Below are 20,405 nucleotides of genomic sequence, written 5' to 3' on the forward strand. Positions count from 1 at the left end.
CTATGGGCAGTCTATCTGAAGTGTACCTGGCGTATAAGACGACCCCCCACTTGGAGGCATATTTTTCAGGGCCAAAAAATCGTCTTATACGCCAGCAAATACGGTATATTCCCTATGCTTTACTTTACATCCTCATGACTATTTTTCAACTTCCAATTTGTACTTACTAATCCCTTCATCTTTTTCACCCTGCCCCCCCAACACCCTCCCATCTATCACCCCAACAAATCTAGTACCCATCTGACACCATACATAGTTATTACAGCATTATTGACTATATTCCTTATGCTATACCCTACATCCCCATAACTATTATACTTTTTAACAACCAATTTGTATGAAGCATGATGTCTTGATAACTGGGATGACAATTCTATTCCTTTCCCTTGTTCTATCCCCACACCAGTTCATTCTTTTGTCCCATTCATTTGCATCCCTTCCCCTATTTAACATAGCCAAATGAAACTACATATCTTCTCCTTTGTTTTTTCTCTTTTTTGTTTTTTGGCTTCCTTTCATCTCATGCCTAGTGATCATATCCTTTCCATTCCTCTGTTTCCATTTCACATCTCCCCTGAACCTTTATCCTAACAGTCTTCTTCTAGTATCACAACTCAAAATAGAATTCGTATAAAAAGAGAAGTGAGGAAAGCCAGAGGGAAAAAATGGAAAAAGCACTACAAACTCTTATCTATTTGCACCTATATAAACACTACTCATGGTATAAGCTATTTGGACTGAATCGTTATGTTTAAGCTTCTTATGGAAATTCAAATGACAACTTTTACTGCCTAAAAGAAAATTAACATTTTTATATTAACTAGAATATCATTTTCTTTTTTAAGATTTTTATTGGGGAATTGGGGAGGAGAACAGTATTGGGGAAGGGGAACAGTATTAGATAAGAGGAACACTGTATTTTTCCAGGACCCATCAGCTCCAAGTCAAGTCGTTGTCCTTCAATCTTAGTTGTGGAGGGCACAGCTCAGCTTCAAGTCCAGTTGCCGCTTTCAATCTAGTTGTGGGAGGAGTTGTCCACCATCCCATGTGGAGTTGAACCATCGACCTTGTTGCACACTGAGCCATCCAGCCGCCTGTGGGCAGCTCGCAGCTGCTCAGCTCAAGGTGCCGTGTTCAACCTTAGTTGCAGGGGGTGGGGGGGGAGCGCAACCCACAATGCCATATGGGTGTCCAACCGGCAGCCTTGTTGCTAAGAGCACGCACTCTCACCAGCTCAGGTGCAGCTCACTAGCCCATGTGGGAATCGAACCAGCGACCCTGTTGCTCAGAGCTCATGCTCTTAACCAACTGAGCCACTCGGCCGGCCCCTTGAATATCATCTTAAATGAAGAAACCCATGTACTGCTAAAGGTATTTTTTAATAGATTTTTATTTTTTAGAACAGTTCTTAGGTTAACAGCAAAATTCAGCAAAAGGTAGACAGTTCCCATATACTGTCTGCCCCACACACGCACAGCCTTGTCCATTATCAATATGCCACACCAGAGGGGTACATTTGTTACAATTGATGAATCTACACTGATACATCATTATTACCCAAAGTCCATACTTTATAGCATCATACAGAGTAGTTTCGCGGCCCTAAAAATCCTCTGTACACTTATTCATCCCTCCTAGCTTCCTAATCCCTCGAAACCACTGATCTTTTTACTGTCTCTATAGTTTGGCCTTTTCTAGAATGTCATATAGTCAAAACCATACAGTATGTAGCCTTTTCAGATTGGCTCTTTCACTTAGTAATATACATTTAAGTGTCCTCTATGTTCTTTCATAGCTTGATAATTCATTTCTTTTTAGTGCTGGATAATATTCTGTTGTCTGGATGCACCAATTTGTTACCCATTCACCTACTGTGGGACACCTTGGTTGCTTCCGAGTTTTTGGTAATTATGAATAAAGCTGCTATAAACATGCACGTGCAGGTGTTTGTGGGGATGTGATTTTTAACTCCTTTTGGGTAAATACCAAGGAGTACCATTGCTGGACCATATGGTTAAGATATGTTTACTTTTGTAAGAAAACTACCAAACTGGCTTCTAAACTAGCAGCACTATTCTGCATTCTCACCAGCAATGAATGGAAGGACAAGTATCTGTTGCTCCACAGCCTCATCAGCATCTGGTGTTGTCGATGTTCCTAATTTTGGCCATTCTAATAGGTGTGCAGGGGTACCCCATTGTTTTAATCTCCATTTCTCTGATGACATATGATATGGAGCATCTTTTCATATGCTTATTTGCTCTCTGTATATCTTCTCTGTTAGGTTTCTGTTAAGGTCTTTGGCCATGTTTTAACTAGGTTGTCTATATTCTTGTTGAGGTTTAAGAATTCTTTCTATATTTCGGGTCACAGTCCTTTATCAGATAAGTCTTTTGCAAATATTTTCTAAGGTGTATTTTTAAAAGTCCTCTTAGTATGGACATGTGATATTAAAATAGTAAAGAAATAGCTATTTTTCATTACATAAATTTCATTAATATCCTTCTATCATCTTAACAATGTTCTAAACTTAATAGGTGTGATACAGAGTTTCCACAAAGGGAATGTGAACATTCTCTTATGAACACCAAATTGTTTTTAATATAAATCACAATTTATTTCTTGGCCCACTCAAAACTGAATATACATAAACTGATACAAATTGTCAAAATTCATCAGGAATCCTTCAACATGGTGAATTTCAAACTTTTCTTTTTGGCCCCAGAAACAGTGTTAAATGGAATCACACCCACAAACATCAGCAAACAGAACAGAAAGAAAAGGAGCTGCTCTGGTAGTCAGAGGAGGCCAGCTAGAAATGCTCCTCTCCCCTTTGCCCAACATATCTAAGCCTTTCTTCAGAACTCAGCTTGGGTATGACCTCCCTGGGGAAGTTCTCCCTGAATCCCCAATGGTGAGGTGTGTTAGATATATCTTCCAACCAAACCCACACAGTTCCCCATATTTACCCCATCACAGCTCTTATCACACTGTATTAAAACAGCCTGGGGCTGGCCAAGTGGCGCGTTGGGTAAGAGTTGGCTTGGGATGCCATCTGTAAGCAACAGAGCCCCAGTTCAGATCCCACATTAGGGCCAGTGATGCTGTGCCCTTTACAGCTATGATGGTAAACAACAGCTCGACCTGGAGCTGGGTTGCCATGAGTCGCCAGCAACGGCGTAGGCTGCAGTAAAGCTGCAGTGGGCTCCCGTAAGCTACCGTGAGCGGCCAGCAGCTGGCATGAGGTGCCAAGAGCCGCCGTGAGCGGTGGTCCAGGGCCAGCGACCGAACTGCGTCACCCAGGAAGAGCACAATGATAATACCAACATGGGCCAGTGAAGCGGCGTCCTCCACAACTTGACTGAAGAACAATAGGACAGCCAGCAACTTGTCTGTTCCCCTTCCCCGAGTCCCCAAAGCTGTTCCCCTCCCTGAATTCCCCAATAAAATCTTTGAAAAACAAAAACAAAAACAGCCTGTCCATTCATCTGTCTCTTCCATCTGACTGAAAGTCCCTCTAAAGTCTGAGAGTCTCTTGTGTGCTGCACACTGAGCTACACTCAGAAGTAGGCACTCAATGTATTAGTTGAATGAATTAGTAGTGAAAATTGTGTGCCCTGATGCATGTGATAACTACACATTTCTCTCGGTTTAGATATGAGAAGTTCCTTCTCTAGAGTATAAGCACCTAGGAGTGTGGGAGCAGTGTCAACTGTGGTTCCCTTGTATCCACATACCTAGCACATACAAGCTCTGACAATTAAGTTTGTGAACTTGTTGCAATGATGTTGCTAACCTTTTTTGATATCAGAGAGATTATTCATTATGAATTTGTACCAAGTTTACTATTTGGAAGTGCTGAAAAAGCTGTGTGGAAAAGTTAGATGACCTGAACTTTTCACCAACAGTTCATGACTCTTGCATCATGACAATGCACCAGCTCACACGGCACTGTCTGTGAGGGAGTTTTTAGCCAGTAAACAAATAACTGTATTGGAACACCCTCCCTACTCACCTATCTGGCCCCCAATAACTCCTTTCTTTACCCAAAGATAAAGGAAATATTGAAAGGAAGACATTTTGATGACATTCAGGACATCAAGAGTAATACGACGACAGCTCTGATTGTCATTCCAGAAAAAGAGTTCCAGAACAGAATTGCTTTGAAGGGTGAACTAGGCACTGGCATCGGTGCATAGCTTCCCAAGGGGAGTACTTCGAAGGTGACCATAGTGATATTCAGCAGTGAGGTATGTAGCACGTTTTCTAGGATGAGTTCACGAACTTAATTGTCAGACCTTGTAGTATTCACAAACATTGCTGGCCAGCTCTTGCCTCCACCCCTAGCAATGCCCTGAGAGTGCCTCTCTTTGAATTGTTGGAATCTTTTTATAGACATTGCTTCCTTCAGCACTGGCCCTGAAGTCAGAAGATGTGGGTTCTTATAGCATCCCAGTCATTAACTAGTTATGTGATCTTGGACAAGTCATGTAAAATCTCTAGGTCTCATTTTCTATACTTGTAAAATAGTTCTTTAACATGCTTTACAACCAGAAAACTTTTCCTCAAATAAATTTTTAGAAAGAGCTCCAATACAGAAAAAAAAAATGAGTAATGTACTCATTATCATTAGTAATGTTTCTCATTCTGCTCAATTCTTCACTGTTTAAGGGAGATACTCCTAGAAAAACTTCCTTAACGCAAAATACTCTTGAAAAACTCTAAACCAACAGACCTAGAGAGGTACAGTCTAGTATTAATGTTCCACAATTCATACATTCAACAAATATTTATTAAACACCTACTTTGGCCAAGCACTGGACTAGACAGAGAAGATGCAGCAATAAACAGTGCAGATGGGCTCCCTCAAATACTTATGCCAATATACAACATTAAACACATGTTAAATATTCACTAAAATTAACCAAAACAAATTAAAACACTCTCTGGTCTCTATTTAGAGTGCAGAAAGCAAGAAAATTTATCAATTGTCCAAATAGCTGAATAGGCTTACAAAAACATTTCAATTTTAGAAAGGCAAATCTCATTTTCTCTAACCAAAATTCCAGTTTTATGTGGGAATTTTTCAATTTGTACTGTTTTCTTCCAAATGATTTTCATATTAATTTCTCAATAACACATCTATATTAAAATAACTCTGGGCCGGCCGAGTGGCAAGTTAGTTAAGAGCTGGCTTGGGACACCAGCTCTGAGCAATACGGCCCCGATTCAGATCCCACAAGAGGGCCAGTGACACTGCCCTCTACAGCTAAGATGCTGAACAACAGCTCAACCTGGAGCTGGGCTGCCGTGAGTCGCCAGCGATGGCGTAGGCTGCAGCCCCTGCTGCAGTGCGCTGCCTTGAGCTACCATGAGTAGCCGGTGTGAGCTGCCGTGAAACGCCGTGAGCAGCCGTTTAATGGCTGGCAAGCGACTGCCTCACCCGGGAAGAGCACAATGATCACAATACCAACATGGGCCAGTGAAGCAACATCCTCCACAACTAGACTGAAGAACAAAAGGACAGCAACTTGTCTGTTCCCCTTCCCGAATTCCCCAATGCTGTTCCCGTCCCCCAATTCCCCAATAAAAACTTTAAAAATAATAATAATACCTCAAATTATAATGCTCTTCTCCATACTACTCCTACATATCACATTCATTCACATTCATTCAACAAAAAGTACAGTGATAGGCATTGTAATGGGTGCTAAGAAATATGATTCCTTCTCTCAAGGAATGAAAAGAAGCATAAAAGTATTGAAGACATTTCGGAAGGAAAATCTGTAAGGCAGTGTCATCAGCAGTATCAGAAAAAGAAACAAAGGTGATACTCAGTTTTGTTATTGAAAGACTAAGTAGATGATGCCATTAACAGAACAGGAGCAGAACAGGAATTTGAAAGGCTTGTCTACAACAATTAAAATTCTGGTTTTAGAACGTTAAATATGAAGTTCCTCCTGGTATTCCAATTCAGTTGCCCAGACAGGAATCAGAAATACTTATCAGTATTGAGTAACCACTATGTGGCAGAATCCAAGACATAATCCAAAATTCAAAGAATTTAAGAGTCAGGTGACAGAGAATGCAAGGGAACAGGTGCTTTAAAGAGAAATTCAGGTAAGAGAATATTGGAAGCATAAACACTAGTCAGATCATAAAGGACCTTAGATGCCATCCTTACGAGATTGGCTTGATCTAGGCAATGGGGAGAGAGCCACTTAAGTTTTAAACAGGGAATGGCTTGATTAGGTTTGCATTTTAGAAAGATCACTCTAGCTTCAGGGAAGAAAAGGGTTAGAGGAATCAAAAATGAAAGACAAAGTAGATAAATAGGATGCTACTGCAGAATCTGAGTAAGAGCTGATATGTCCCAAGATGCACAAAAGTTAGAGGAACAGATGTAGAATAGGTAATATTTGAGGCCCTGCCTTTCCTAGACCACACTCAATTAAAATCTCTAAAGCAAACACTAGTCCCTGAACTATTCTTAACCATAATAATAAAACAGTAATTGCAACATGCAAATATTAAGCACCTGATGGGCCCAACATTATTCTATCCTCAATCTTTCCTTTTTTTCATTATTGTGGGAACCACATTTTTATCAAGTTACCAAATTAATAGCATGGTCTAGGGAAAATCCACAATTATATATTTTGATCTGGGGACTGAGGAATGTATTATTTTTTCTGTAACTACTTGAATTTCCAGTTTATAGCCTTTATGGAAAATATGTAACATAATCTTAATACATAGCATACAATAAAGAAAATTAAACATACCCAACCAACGAAGTTCCTCTACAGTTATTCAGTTATTTCATTAGCCAAAAAGCTTATATGGATCTTATATACTGTTGGAACAGAAAGTTTTCCATAGGTCTCTTACTAACAGGGCCCTGATCGGAGCTGACAACATGTCCAGACTCCTATAAGATACGGGCTCTAAGTCCTCATGTGTCAATTCTGATAAAACATAATCTGAGGGTTCCTGGGAAAACCCTTTCCCGCTTCTTCCCTTCTTTATTCTGCCTGGAATGGTAGACATAAGCCTGGAGCTGGAGCAGCTCTTATAACCATGAGATAATAAGCATGAGAACAAAGGCCACATGCTATGGATGGCACAGTATAAGAAAAGACACCTTCTGAGACAGTTGTTACTTTGTTGCTGCTATACCAGCCCTATCTCCCTTTGGTAAAGGGAGAATAATAAATCCCTCTTTGATTAAGAAACTATAGGCTAAACACAGTCCTAATTTATATCCTCTACATTCCTTATAAAGACTGGGCTATTTAATAGGGCATATGAAGACCCTTCATGATCAGCTCCATTGACTATACCTGGAGTCTGCAAACAGGCTCGCGAACCACACGTGGCTCTTTGGGTACGTTCCATCTCAAAAGTTTGACGACCCCTGGACTACACAAACTCATTTCACACAAATCTCTGTCTCATACTTTCCACTGCAGCAACTCTAGACCTTGTCAGAACAGCACATACTAGTGAGCTATTTTCACCTCTCTACCTGTAATTCTCTTTACTGTCTCTCATTCCTCCATTTCTTCATCAACTTAACTCTTTCTCAGCATCCCAGACTTCCTGACTCCTGGAAGGTGCCATGCCTTCTTATTCTCACTTCACCCCATCCACCAGTCACTATACTGACTGAGCTGTATTATAGCTATTTGTTTAAGTATCTGTCTTACCAACCAAATTACCAGCCAGCTCCTCAAGAAGAATACCAATATCTTAGTTTTCTTGGTATTCCTAGATCCTGGCCCACTGGGTATGCTCAATAAATGTTTGTGGAATAAATCAGAGTTACCTAAAATGTGAGTTTTTAATTAGTGAAAACAGTTATACAAAAGACTGCTAAATAACCCTCCATTAACATCAAAAAATAATTTTTACCCATAAATTCACCCTAGAAATGGGAAAACTGAATATCTTTTATCATCACATGTTGCTCTGTAACACCATTTATGCTTAAGAGCTGCAAGTCCTAAGAACAACCCTACAAAGCTACCCCCATCTTTCTTGAAGGATTAGTCTCACTTCCAATGGCAAGTCAGAAAAGAAAACTAAACAGATGACCAAATAACACATTTTATTGTACATTATTAGCAAAACTCATTAAAGTGAAGGTAAATAAAACATAAAGTCTCTTCATACCTGTCACACTGCTGCATTATGGAAATTTCTTTGATTATTTCCTGAAGATCGGACTCAACAGGTACTTGCTTAATTGCCACGACTTGACCAGATTCCTTATGTATTGCTTTAAATACACTTCCATAAGACCTAAAACAAACCAAGACATTTCTTTATTTTTTTTCCTTTCAAACATCATAACTATTAGAGAAAAAGAATCTATGAGTTTTTGCCTGTAGTGTTTTCTAGTTTAAAACATGATTTAATGGTGACAAATCAAAGTAAACAAATAATAAGAAAAGTGAATTATACCTTAGTTTTAATGCTTCAATTATTGACCTAAAATCATTAAGTTAATATATAAAGATTTGTTACTTTTCTTATGAATGTAAGAAATACGCTTTGTGAACTCAAACAACCTCAGCATTAAGAAGATACAAATGGAAATTAAAAGAATGAAATATCGAATAAAAACAGCCCAAGTCTCAAATTAGGAGAAAAGGCTGATGTCACCTTAAGCAACCTCATCCCATGCCCATTCAGAGTGCTTATGAGCAATTGAAACCCTCACCTGGGGACCACATTAGGGATACCAAAGTTAAAGAAGCAGAACTCTGGTCCCCCCCAAGTCACTGATGCAAGACATCCTCAAAAGCTTCTTTCAGTATCTTCTCCTCAAGAGCAAGACCACATACGCACAGGTACATAAAATGAGTAATAGGATCTAATGGCCATTTGCCCCAAAACAATCTGCTACAACTCTTGAAACATTGCCAATTAAATATTTATGTGTTTTTAAAAAGCAAAAACAATGACAGAGGGTAGCCATTTATACTTTGGTATAAATTAGAGGACAAGGTAAAAACTGCTACCACTTACTAAGTTCTTAGTATAAGCCAGGTACTATGCTTGGTGTTTCACATGCATTATCAAATTCAATGCTCTCAATTGAGAGGTAAAATACTATTATAGTCATTTTAAAAGAAGGAACAGACACTCAGACTCCTGTAACCAGCAAGGCCAGAATTCAAACACATTTTGAACTCTAAAGATCATGTTATTCTCACTACATTATCTTTACAGAAGACAAAGAGCAAGCAGTTGGAAGACATGGAATGTTTCCCAATACTGGGAAACTATGCAGAATCACTTTCAAATTTACAATCATTTAAAATAAGAGAAAACGTGAAAAATAAGTAATAAAGTAGCTACTTCAATAAAATGGATTTTATCCTATTCTCTATTTCTTTGGGCTTTCTGAAGTAATCTAATTTAGCTTGTTACCCAAAGTCACCTTTGGGGGTGGGTACCTGTGTGTGCGTGTGTGTGTGCGCGTGTGTGTGTGTGTACAGTCTTAATTTATACACATACACACACTAATATTTCCCCTTAAAAGCCCCATATAATATGTATATATACACATATACACATATAAGTGTATACACATATGTATATGTGTGTGTATACATATCCCCTCAATATATTGGGTTGTCGAAAAAGTCATGATGTATTTTGTCTGTTTTTTCAATGGTCAATTGAATATTTGAATATAACTGAATAACTGAAAGTAATTTCAATATTTATATAAAGAACAAAGATCAATCAATGATATATAGCCCATTTTGTTCAATAACCTTTTTCCATCTTTCAGTGAGATTCATAATTCCTCGTTTTAGAAGGACCTGTCTTTATTTGTGGAAAACTGAACAAGGTGCTGATTTACAGCCTCATCTGAATTGAACGTTATTCCACGTAGAGTTTTGAAGAAAGCGAAACAAGTGGAAGTCTGATGGCACAAGGTCAGGTGAGTATGGTGTGTGTGGCAACACATCCCATCCAAGCTCCAATGATTTTTGATGGGTGATCAAACTTGTGTGTGGTCTTGCGTTGTCGCGATGCAACACAACTCCTTTACAATTAACAAGCTCTGGACATTTCTAGATAATAAATTCGTTCAAACTGTCCAATTGTCGACAGTACACATCTGAATTGATTGCTTGGTTCTTTGGTAGGAGCTCGAAAAACACGATACCTTTAAAATCCCACCACACTAAGAGCATAACCTTCCTCTGATGAATGTCTGCTTTCGATGTCGTTTGAGGCGAATCATCACATCGGGATCAAGACTGTTTGCACACCACATTGTTGTAAACAATCCACTTCTCATCATCAGTTATCAGTTGCTTCAAAAATGGATCGTTTTCCTCATGTTTAATGAGCATACTGCAGATGTTTATAAGTGCCGTCAAATGAACTGCTTTGAGTTCATGTGGAACCCAAATATCGAGCTTGCTTATGTATCCCAGCTTCTTCAGGTGGTCGTGAACGCTTGAATGATGGATGTTCAATATTTCTGCAATCTCTCGTGTCATGTAATCTGAGTTTGACTCAACCAATGCCTTTATTTTGTCGTCATCAACCTCTATGGGCCTCCCTGACTGAGGAGCGTTGTTGAGATCAAAATCACCAGCACGGAATTTCGTGAACCATCATTGGCGCTGACGTTCTTGTAGAGCATTGTCACTGTAAAATTTATGTAACTTTTCACAAGCTTGACACGCGTTCTTCCTTTTATGGAAGTAAAACAGTAAAATATGGCAAAAATGCACAGTTTTGTCTTCCATCTTCAACTTGTTGTAAAATCTCCAAAACTCAACCAAATCACTCAACTTTTTTTTAGAATGAAGCTAGAACTGTCCGTTGTCAAATGACATAGCAATAACATAGATGCGAATGACTTCCAAAAATGAACTAGTGCAACCCGTTGCAAACATGTGCCATGACTTTTCCGACAACCCAATAGATTGTCGTGTTAGATTATCTACTAGTGCTAGATTATCTACTGCCAATTAAGCACACTATCACTTCTCATCACTGAAAAAGAAAGGCTGGAAACCAAATTTCCCCAAATTCTCTTCCCGATATGGATCACAGTTAAGAGTTTGACAATGAGAAGAGCATGCATGAAATCAGAAGGGCAAAAAGTTGAGGAGAAAATCCATCACTCTCCAGATGTAGCTGTAGCAGATGCATTGGTAGATTAAGATACACAGCTGCTTCCTGCTGAGTTTTTGTTAACTACCATACTGATACTGCTGTCTGAAATATTGGGTTTTTGGAAAAGTCATGATGCATTTTTTTCAACGAAAAACATAGAAAATATACGTCATGACTTTTCCGACAACCCAATAGTTGGTGGGTGCTTCTCAAAGATTCTTAAGGATTCCAGCAGATGCCCAGTGAGCTTTTGAGAAACAAAACTTCACTGCTTCAAGCCGAGGTCTTCAGCATTGGCTTATCAGACCTTCAGGAGCAGATTCCATGACCTTTGCACCTCTGGCCCTTCCACAAGTTATCTGAGCTCCTAATTTTATAATAAACTCTTTATACCCAGAATACATAGAGTAGCTTTTCTTTCTCTGACAAAGCTCTGCTACCAACAGTTTTTGGTATAAGAAGTAGTTCCAAGGCAAAGAATCTTAAGATGGGAATCTTGTATTAGTTCTTTCTTAGATTTGAAGATAGTAATTAATTCAATAATGCAAGTGACAAATAGAACATTTGTCAGTGTGTTCAGTGGCAAAACAATTATTTAAATTATTACCCTTAGTTGCCTGGAGTGTGTTAAGTGGCAAAACACTTACTTAAATTATTACCCTTAGTTGCCTGGAGTCCAGGCAAAGCTTTAGAAGACCAACTACCTGTATCAATAGAATGTTATGGTAAAATAAGAGTACAAAGAACTGTAGAATGGGTTGGCTGCCCCTGCCTACACTGGAAAGGTTACATAACAAATATAACAAGCTCAGGGCTTAAATTCCCAACTCAAGACTAAGAGAACCAGAAAACTTTTGAATACCCCAAAAGAATGTCTTAATTCTTGTAGGCACAGGGCTGAGACTTCTGAGAACCAAACGCAAAGTCTAATCTTGCTGGAAGTTGGGTTATATTGCAAACTGAATTCACAACATCACCAGGTCTACTACAATATGTTAGTTAGATTTTTAACTATAAAGAGAGGTACCCAGAGAATTATTTTGTGACATTTAGGTAGATTATTATTAATCTGAGTACTTTGAACCCCCAAACCCCACCAAGCCTCCCTTGCCAGCAAAAGCAACCCTATCACCCAGTCTGAAAAGATGAGCTGAGATCACAATGCCTAAAAGACTCTGTAACAACCCCAGCTGAGGCATTTACTTTTCAGGGAAACGTATACTACATCCTCCTCTACACGGCCTCACCACCACCTCTCATTACTTCCAAATCTATAATTACACTCAAATCCCCCAGACACTAGGGAGATGAATAAAAATCTGACCCAAGAGCATCTACTATTCACACCAAAAAAAAAAAAAAGTTGTAAGATTTTGTCTGTTTTTATTAGCAGAACCCTAGAGAACATGTGTGGAAATGAATTCCAAGTTTTCCAGGGAGAAAGGAATTTACTGATATGGATACAAGACCAGAAATTCCAGGCTCAGTGTGTTATCTCAGTTGGGAGTGTCCCTAACAGTTCGCTCAGCCAGTGAAGTGAAACCTGGACTCAATAGTGGCCTACATTAAGTGAGATGCCAACGATCCTCGTATACACTAGAGGAAGATCAAAGGCTCAAGCAGATGGAATACTGAAACGGGTATATTATATGGGACTTGCTCACCTCCCCTTCCCTCACTATGTTCACTATGTTCAAAAGGGTCCAGAGGAAAATCCTTTACTAGCATCATTGCAAGTTCTATAGCGCAGGTTACAGATAACAGAATGCCAATGTTGAAATGGGCTTCTTAAATTTAACGGATGATGGGATCCATTAAGAACAGAAGTGGCACGTCTTCCCACCTGAGACAAGGTGGGCATGGTAACTATAATGGGTCTCAAAGTAAGGCTAAATTACAGTTTTCTTTTTTTACATCTAGGTTTTGATATTAAAGCTATGCTGGCTTCATAAAAACAACTGCAATTATTTGTCATTTAAAGACTAGGTAAAATTTAGCTGGTACGTTTAAGTAAAACGCACATAAAATAAAATTCACCATTTTAAACACTTTAAAGTATTTCAATTCAGTGGCATTCAGTGCATTCACAATGCAGTGTAGCCATTACCTCTATCTAGTTTTACATCAATTGGAATCTGCTTTCTGTGTCTATGGGTTTATCAGTTCTGGATACTTTATATAAATGGAATCATACAATATGTGACCCTTTATATCTGGCTTCTTTCACTGAATATAATGTTTTCAAGGTTCATCCACACTGTAGCATGTATCAGTACTTCAGTCCTTTCAATGGCAAAATAATATTCCATGGTACAGATATATCAAATTTTGTTTATCCATTCATCATTTGGTGGGCATTTCCACATTTGGCTATTGTGAATACTACTGCTATGAGCTGTTATCTTTTGTAATTAATAATAAATATTTAACTGCTTTTCCATCTTGTCTGTGGTAACTGAACTATTTCAGTTCTAACTTCCTTGGGAGTCACTTCACACAATTTACATTTTGTTATAAAATCATCTACTTGTACATTTTCAATGTGGAGTACAGCATAAAGTCAGTGGAACTATAACAGCTATATACAATGTCAGAGGGGTAGTAGATTGGGGGAGGGGAGTTATCACTTTGTGAGGGGTGTAAATGTCTCACTACATTGTTTTGCACACCTGAAACTAATAAAAATACATATTTCACATATACTTATTTCTAATTTCGTTATTTTCTATTTCATTAATTTCAGCTTTGTCCTTTATAAATTTTCTCTTCCTAATTCCTTTTGGTATATTTTATTTTTCTAAGTTCTTTCTTTCTTTCTTTCTTTCTTTCTCTTTCTTTCTTTCTTTCTTTCTTTCTTTCTTTCTNTCTTTCTTTCTTTCTTTCTTTCTTTCTTTCTTTCTTTCTTTCTTTCTTTCTTTCTTTCTTTCTTTCTGTTTTTTGGTCTTTCTTCTTTAAAGTAATGAAGAAATTTAAAACTAAGTATTTTACCCTAATTACAACTTTGCTGGGTTCCACAGATATTGGTATAATTTCCTCTCTTCTTCATTTTTTCCTAGATAACTTGTGATTTCCTCTTTAGCACATAGATAACCTCAGATATGTTTCCTAATTTCGTAAGTGTGAGGTTTCTCATATTATAATTATTTATTTTGAATTTTAGACTATAAATAGAAATGTGACCTGCAAACTCTTTTTTAGAATTTATCAGATTTTTTTAATCAATGGTCCATGAACAAACCAAAAAACAGGAGGAATGCAAGTGTGTGTGTATATGTATGTATATACATATAAGTATAGGTATACACTTTACAGTTATGTATATAATCAAGTTTATTGATTACAGTATTTACCCATGTTCTTTCTCTTTTTTCTATTATTTTGTCCAATTCTGAAAGAGACATATTGAAATCTCCCATATGAATATATTTTTATTAGATTCCCCTGGCTTTTTTTTTCTTAGATTTTGTTGGGGGAATTGGGAGAGGGGAACAGCATTGGGGAACTGGGAAAGGGGAACAGACAAGTTGCTGTCCTTTTGTTCTTCAGTCTAGTTGTGGAGAACATCGCTTCACTGCCCCATGTTGGTATTATCATTGCGCTCTTCCTGGGTGAGGCAGGTTGCTCGCCGGCCACTGGATGGCTGCTCACAGCAGCTCCTGGCCGCTCACGCCAACTGCCAGCCACTCACGGTAGCTCACGGCAGCCCACTGCAGCCTCCACCATCGCCGGCGATTCTGCACAGCCTAGCTCCAGGTCAAGCTGTTGTTCACCATCTTAGCTGTTGAGGGCGCAGCGTCACTGGCCCACATGTGGGATCCAAACTGGGATCCTGCTGCTCAGAGCTGGCGCTCCCAAGACAACTCTTAACCAACGTGCAACTCGGCAGGCACCTCCTGACATTTTTTGTTTTCTGCTTCTTTTTAAATGTTTTATTGGGAAGGGGAGCAGTGTTAGGGAATTGGGGAAGGGGAACAGCCAAGTCGTTGTCTTTCAATCTTAGTCATGGAGGGTGCAGCTAACTCAGCTCCAAATCTAGTCGCCATCCGGCTGCCCGTCAGCAGCTCAGGGCTGCTCAGCTCAAGGTGCCATGATCAATCTTAGCTGCAGGTAGGCACAGCCCACCGTCCCATGGGAGAGTCAAACTGGCAACCTTGTTGTTAGGAGCACATGCTCTCACCAGCTGAGCCATCCTGCCACGTGTTTGCAGCTCAGCAGCAACTCAGCTCAGGCTCAGCACACTGGCCCATGTGGGAATCGAACCGGCAACCCTGTTGCTCAGACCTCGCACTCTTGAGCAAGCTCTTAACCAACTGAGCCACTCAGCCGGCCCTCCCCTGACTTTTTTGTTTTGTTTTGTTTTTCTCTTTCAGACTTTTTATTTACAGTTTGTGTTCAATGCAAATCAACCCCATAACATGAGAAGTTACCATGAATGAAAACATAAATACACAAACACAACATACAATCCAAAATAGATGTACAGCATTCAGATATGAAACAAAAGGTGATGTCATTCACACACACAGTAGCTTGAGATCTGTTGGATATGGTGTTTCTGTGGTTTCTAAAGATGGAAAAAAAAAAAGACTATTGTTATCAAGACCACTGCGGCCATATCAGATACTGGAACATCTAAGCATCAGTGTGTGACCATGCAAACAAAAGACTTGAAGGAGTGTCTATTTTAAAAAGGTTTCTGTGCATCAAGGCAGTTGTGAAAAGATTTACTTTCCAGAATCAAGTCTACATTAGGCTTAGGATCAGGTTCTATCTAAAAATATTGAACGATAACAGAAAAGTATTCCAAATGTTGCTTTTCTGACTAATAGTTTTTTTAAAAAGTATATACAGGAAGAGTATAAAAGTTTTTCTGAATTTAAGTAAGCTTCCAGTCTTTAATCCCAAATACCTGATTGACAGTTTTGGCTCCTTCACATATTTGCCTTTTTTTTGCACACATCTTTCTCATGCCAAGATTTTCAGTTAAGATTTTCCTCACTGTTTCTCTTTCGATGTTTACTTGGTCTCACAGTCAGGTGACGATTTTGACATACAATCGGAAGAATTTTTATGTTTTCGTCAGTTCTGCTCATTACTAGCCTTTGTGACATCTATTCATCAGTGATGCGTTGTCTCCCCTCAGAAAAACATTTAATCCATTTGTATACTGCTGTTTTCTTCATGGCATTATCCCCATAAACTTGGATTAACATGTCCCTGATTTCACTTCCACTCTTGCCAAGTTTAACACAAAATTTAATTTGTTGCTCTTATTCAAGCTCAGACATTCTCACGATGGCAAACAAAAACACGCAACAATAATGAACGCCACTCAGCAAGACACCACCACACGTCACACAAACATAGCTGTGAAACACTGATGTACCAAGGTTATGCAATCTTACCAAGCTGTTTGTACAGTGCTGTCTACATAAGTGCACAGTTGCAAGTTCACGAACTTAATTGTCAGACTTCATACATTCAAGTTTTTAATCCATTTTGAGTGTATTTTTGTGTATGGTATAAGATAGGTGTCCAGTTTCACACTTTTCCATGTAGCTACCAGTTTTCCAAACACCATTTTTTAAAGAGATTATAATTTCCCCATTGTATATTCTTGGCTTCCCTATCATAAATTAATTGACCACATATGCATGGGCTTATTTCTGGGTTCTCTATTCTGTTTCATTGTTCTATATGTCTGTTTTTATGCCAGTATCACACTGTTTTGATTACTATAGCTTTATAACATGATGCATCCAACTTTGTTCTTTTTTCTCAAGATTGCTATGGTCTTTTGTGGTTCCATAACAATTTTAGGATTATCTGTTCTATTTCTGTGAAAATGTCATTGCAATATTGATCAGACTGCACTGAATCTGTAGATTGCTTTGGGTAGTATGGACATTTTAACATACTAATTCTCCCAACCCATGAATACAAAATATCTTTCCATTTATTTGTGTCTTCTTCAATTTCTTTCATCAATGTCTTATAGTTATCAGTTTACAGATCTTTTACCATCTTGGTTAAATTTATTCCTAAGTATTTTATTCTTTTTGGTGCAGCTGTAAATGGAATTGTTTTCTTAATTTCTTTCTTAGTTTGTTATTAGTGTATAGAAACATAAAAATTTTTTGTATATTAATTTATATCCTGAAACTTTACTGAATTCATTTATTAAATCTAACCGTGTTTGCTGGATTCTTTCTGGTTTTCTCTATATCTCATGCCATCTGCAAACAGAGACAGTTTTGCTTCTTCCTTTCTGAACTGAATACTTTTTATTTCTTTTTCCTGCCTAATTGCTCTGGCTAGGACTTCCAGTACCATGCTGAATAAAAGTGGCGAAAGTGGGCATCCATGTCTTGTTCCTGATCTTAGAGGAAAGTCTTTGAACTTTTCACAGCTAATATGACATTAACTGTGGGCTTGTCACATATGGCCCTTATTATGTTGAGGTACTTTCCCACTATATAATTACTATTCAATTCAAGCAAATATGCTCTAATGAAAAGGTTAATATTATATAGTATCTTTATCATTGTCCCGTCGTTATCTAAATTCTACTTTCATATTTTTTGTACTTACCCTTCTCCAAGTTTTTCTAATACATCAAAAACTTCTTCAGGCTGCTTAGTCAAACTGTCTTCACTCAGCTTTTTTAGCTTACTGATGAGAAAAAGAAAGAAAATATTTTCTTTAAGACTTTTAGTATAATTTTTAATTTTATTTCAAAGTACAAGCATTAAAAAGTATACAGTAAATGGTCTCCTTCCAATCCCTGTTGTCAATCTCTATGAATGCCAAAAGAAATCTCAGATGGAATTACCATTTTTAGTGCTGTAAGCACATAGATGGAGCCTGAAGACATGAGAAGGAATAAAATCATACAGAAACACCTCAAAGAATAACCACTTTTGTCAGTATCTTGTAAAACCTTTACATAAATATGAATATTTTTATTTCTCCCCATTTTTAACACACAAGACAGCATTTTACATACACTCTTTTTTATCCACACTGTATATGTTTTTGTTTTCACTTAATTACATTACCTATGTTGGAGATCTCTACAACGTAAGTACATATTAGAAAGCATCCTCATTCTTTGTTTTTTACATTTACATCCCATTTTATTGCAAAGATGTAGCATCTCTTACTCACCAATTTCTTATTTATGGCTACCTAGGTTCCCTTTGCTATTATAAACAACACTGCAATGAATAAGCTTATACAGAAATCATTTCACTTATGTGCTGGTATATCTGTAGGATAAACTCCCAGAACTGAAACTGTGAGGTCAAGCAACTACACACATACAAAAATACAAAAGTACATATATGAATAAGTATATGTACTCTAAGTATAATCATGTCATAATCAACTTAATAATGTAACTAATAAAATCTCCATTATAACTATTATATATTATATGTAACATATAATTATTAAAATTATTGATTCCACTATGGTATACTTTACTATAATTGTACATTTTATAATATACATGTATATTGACAGATATGAGCAAGTTGCCCTCCAGGGGTCTTGTTTCTTATACCAATTTCTTCTCCTACCAGTAATACATGAAAGAATCTCTTTTCCCACAGTTCCACCAACAGATTATTTAATCAAATATCTGGATTTTAGCCAATATGGTAGGTGAAAACTTGTAACTCAAGAGATTTAATTTGCATTTCTCTTACTATGAGTGAAGTTGAGCATCTTTTAACATAGTTATATAGGTGTGGGCGCTGGGGCAGTCGGGCCCCTTTTGGCCAGACCCGGAAGACCATCTGCTTGAAAAGCGTGTGCACGCCCTGGGGCTGCATGGGGGGCACTGGGGCGTGCCTGCGGTACTGGGGTGGCTAAAGCAACTCTGTCCCCAACTCACTGACCCAGCTCCTGCCCACAGGCAACTCCCTAGTTCGCACCAGCCTTGTTCGCTGAGCCCCGGGCCCCCGCCCCTCCACGCCGATGGCCAATGGGCCCGGGAAGAGAAGCTTCTCCCAGCCCCAGGGACCTTCCCGTAATCAAGGCTGCAGTGACCTCACCTCCCTGGGGCCCTTCGGGCGGGGAGAGCTTGAGATGGAAACAAAATGTGTCTTTATTTATGCTTTTAATTTGGATTCTGGAACTGGCCCAACGTGGTAATACATTTAACATCAGTAAAATGCTGAAGAAAAATGGATCTGTTTTTCAGTAACTGCCTCCCACCCACTCTGCCCCCTGTGAGACCCCCGTGCACATCCCGGGTCCTCGCACACACATTGGGGCCTGCGCCGCTCTGCCCCGTGCGGCGTGCCCATGGCACGAGCCGTGTGCTCTCCTGGGCAGCTGGAGCCCGCACAGAAGGGCATTTTCCCCAGGCGGGCCGTGGCCCCAGGGCGCCCTGCCTGCAGGCTGTCGCAGCCCTGAGTGAACAGGGTGCCCACTGCTGCCGCCGCCTCCTCCGGCCGTGGTGGTGCAGAGCCTCTGCCTGGCCTGCAGCACCGGGGCACCTAGGTTCTGAGGCCTCGACACCTCTTCTGCTATGCCGACACCCCGTTGCCATACACACACACCCGCACACCCTCAAGGCCAGTACCCCAACTACTAAGGACGAGGTGGCCCTCCACACAAACCTTGGTCTCCCCGCTGGCAGTCGCCCCTGCAGACCTGTGCCCAGCACCGCCCCCAGGCTCCACCCTGTCTCCCCAGCTGGCTCACATTCAGCCACCGTTTCTGGACAGGTCGGCACCATGGAAACCCTTTGCGGGGTCTAGGNAAAAAAAAAAAAAAACATAGTTATAAAACTAAACCATCGATTCATATTTTTTGCTCATTTTTCTACTGGGTTTTTGGTCTTTTTTTAAATCTGTATATGATTGAAATTAATCTTTGTTTAGGTTGCACATATTTTCACTTGTAGTTTTACTTCACTTATGAGGTTTTAGTTTCATGGTCTATTTGACATATAGTAATGTCTTCTTGTTTAATTTTCTTTACTTTTTGCTTTTTAAAAAAATCATCCACATATACAGCATGTGCGGGTATATGGAAGAAAGAGATCAGAGAGATTATGCATGTTTTGACAGACAGAAAATAATTCAGTATGAATAAGCTTCACATATGATGAACCAAAAAGAATTCAGTATGAATAAAACAAATGTGACTAGGATGTAGAGGTAAAAAGAGTCTTGTAAACCATGTTAAGGAGCTGTATTTTAAAAAGATCACTTCCCCTGAAATGCAGAGGAAGGACATGAAAT

At 38.9% G+C, this 20,405-nt stretch overlaps 1 protein-coding gene across 2 annotated transcripts in view; it reads right to left on the bottom strand.

Annotated features, from left to right (window-relative positions):
• STK3 (serine/threonine kinase 3) overlaps positions 1 to 20,405 on the bottom strand; it is a 322,284-nt gene that overhangs the window by 270,839 nt on the left and 31,040 nt on the right. For both annotated transcript variants that reach the window (XM_019642571.1, XM_019642572.1), the window contains exons 2-3: positions 17,743 to 17,823; positions 8,176 to 8,304 (exon numbers count right to left, since the gene is read on the bottom strand). In XM_019642571.1, coding sequence (XP_019498116.1) covers positions 8,176 to 8,304; positions 17,743 to 17,823 — 210 coding nt within the window. The remainder of the gene's footprint in view (positions 1 to 8,175; positions 8,305 to 17,742; positions 17,824 to 20,405) is intronic.

The sequence above is a fragment of the Hipposideros armiger genome, unplaced genomic scaffold, assembly GCF_001890085.2.
Source record: "Hipposideros armiger isolate ML-2016 unplaced genomic scaffold, ASM189008v1 scaffold_70, whole genome shotgun sequence".
In the NCBI taxonomy this organism is placed as follows: Eukaryota; Metazoa; Chordata; class Mammalia; order Chiroptera; family Hipposideridae; genus Hipposideros; species Hipposideros armiger.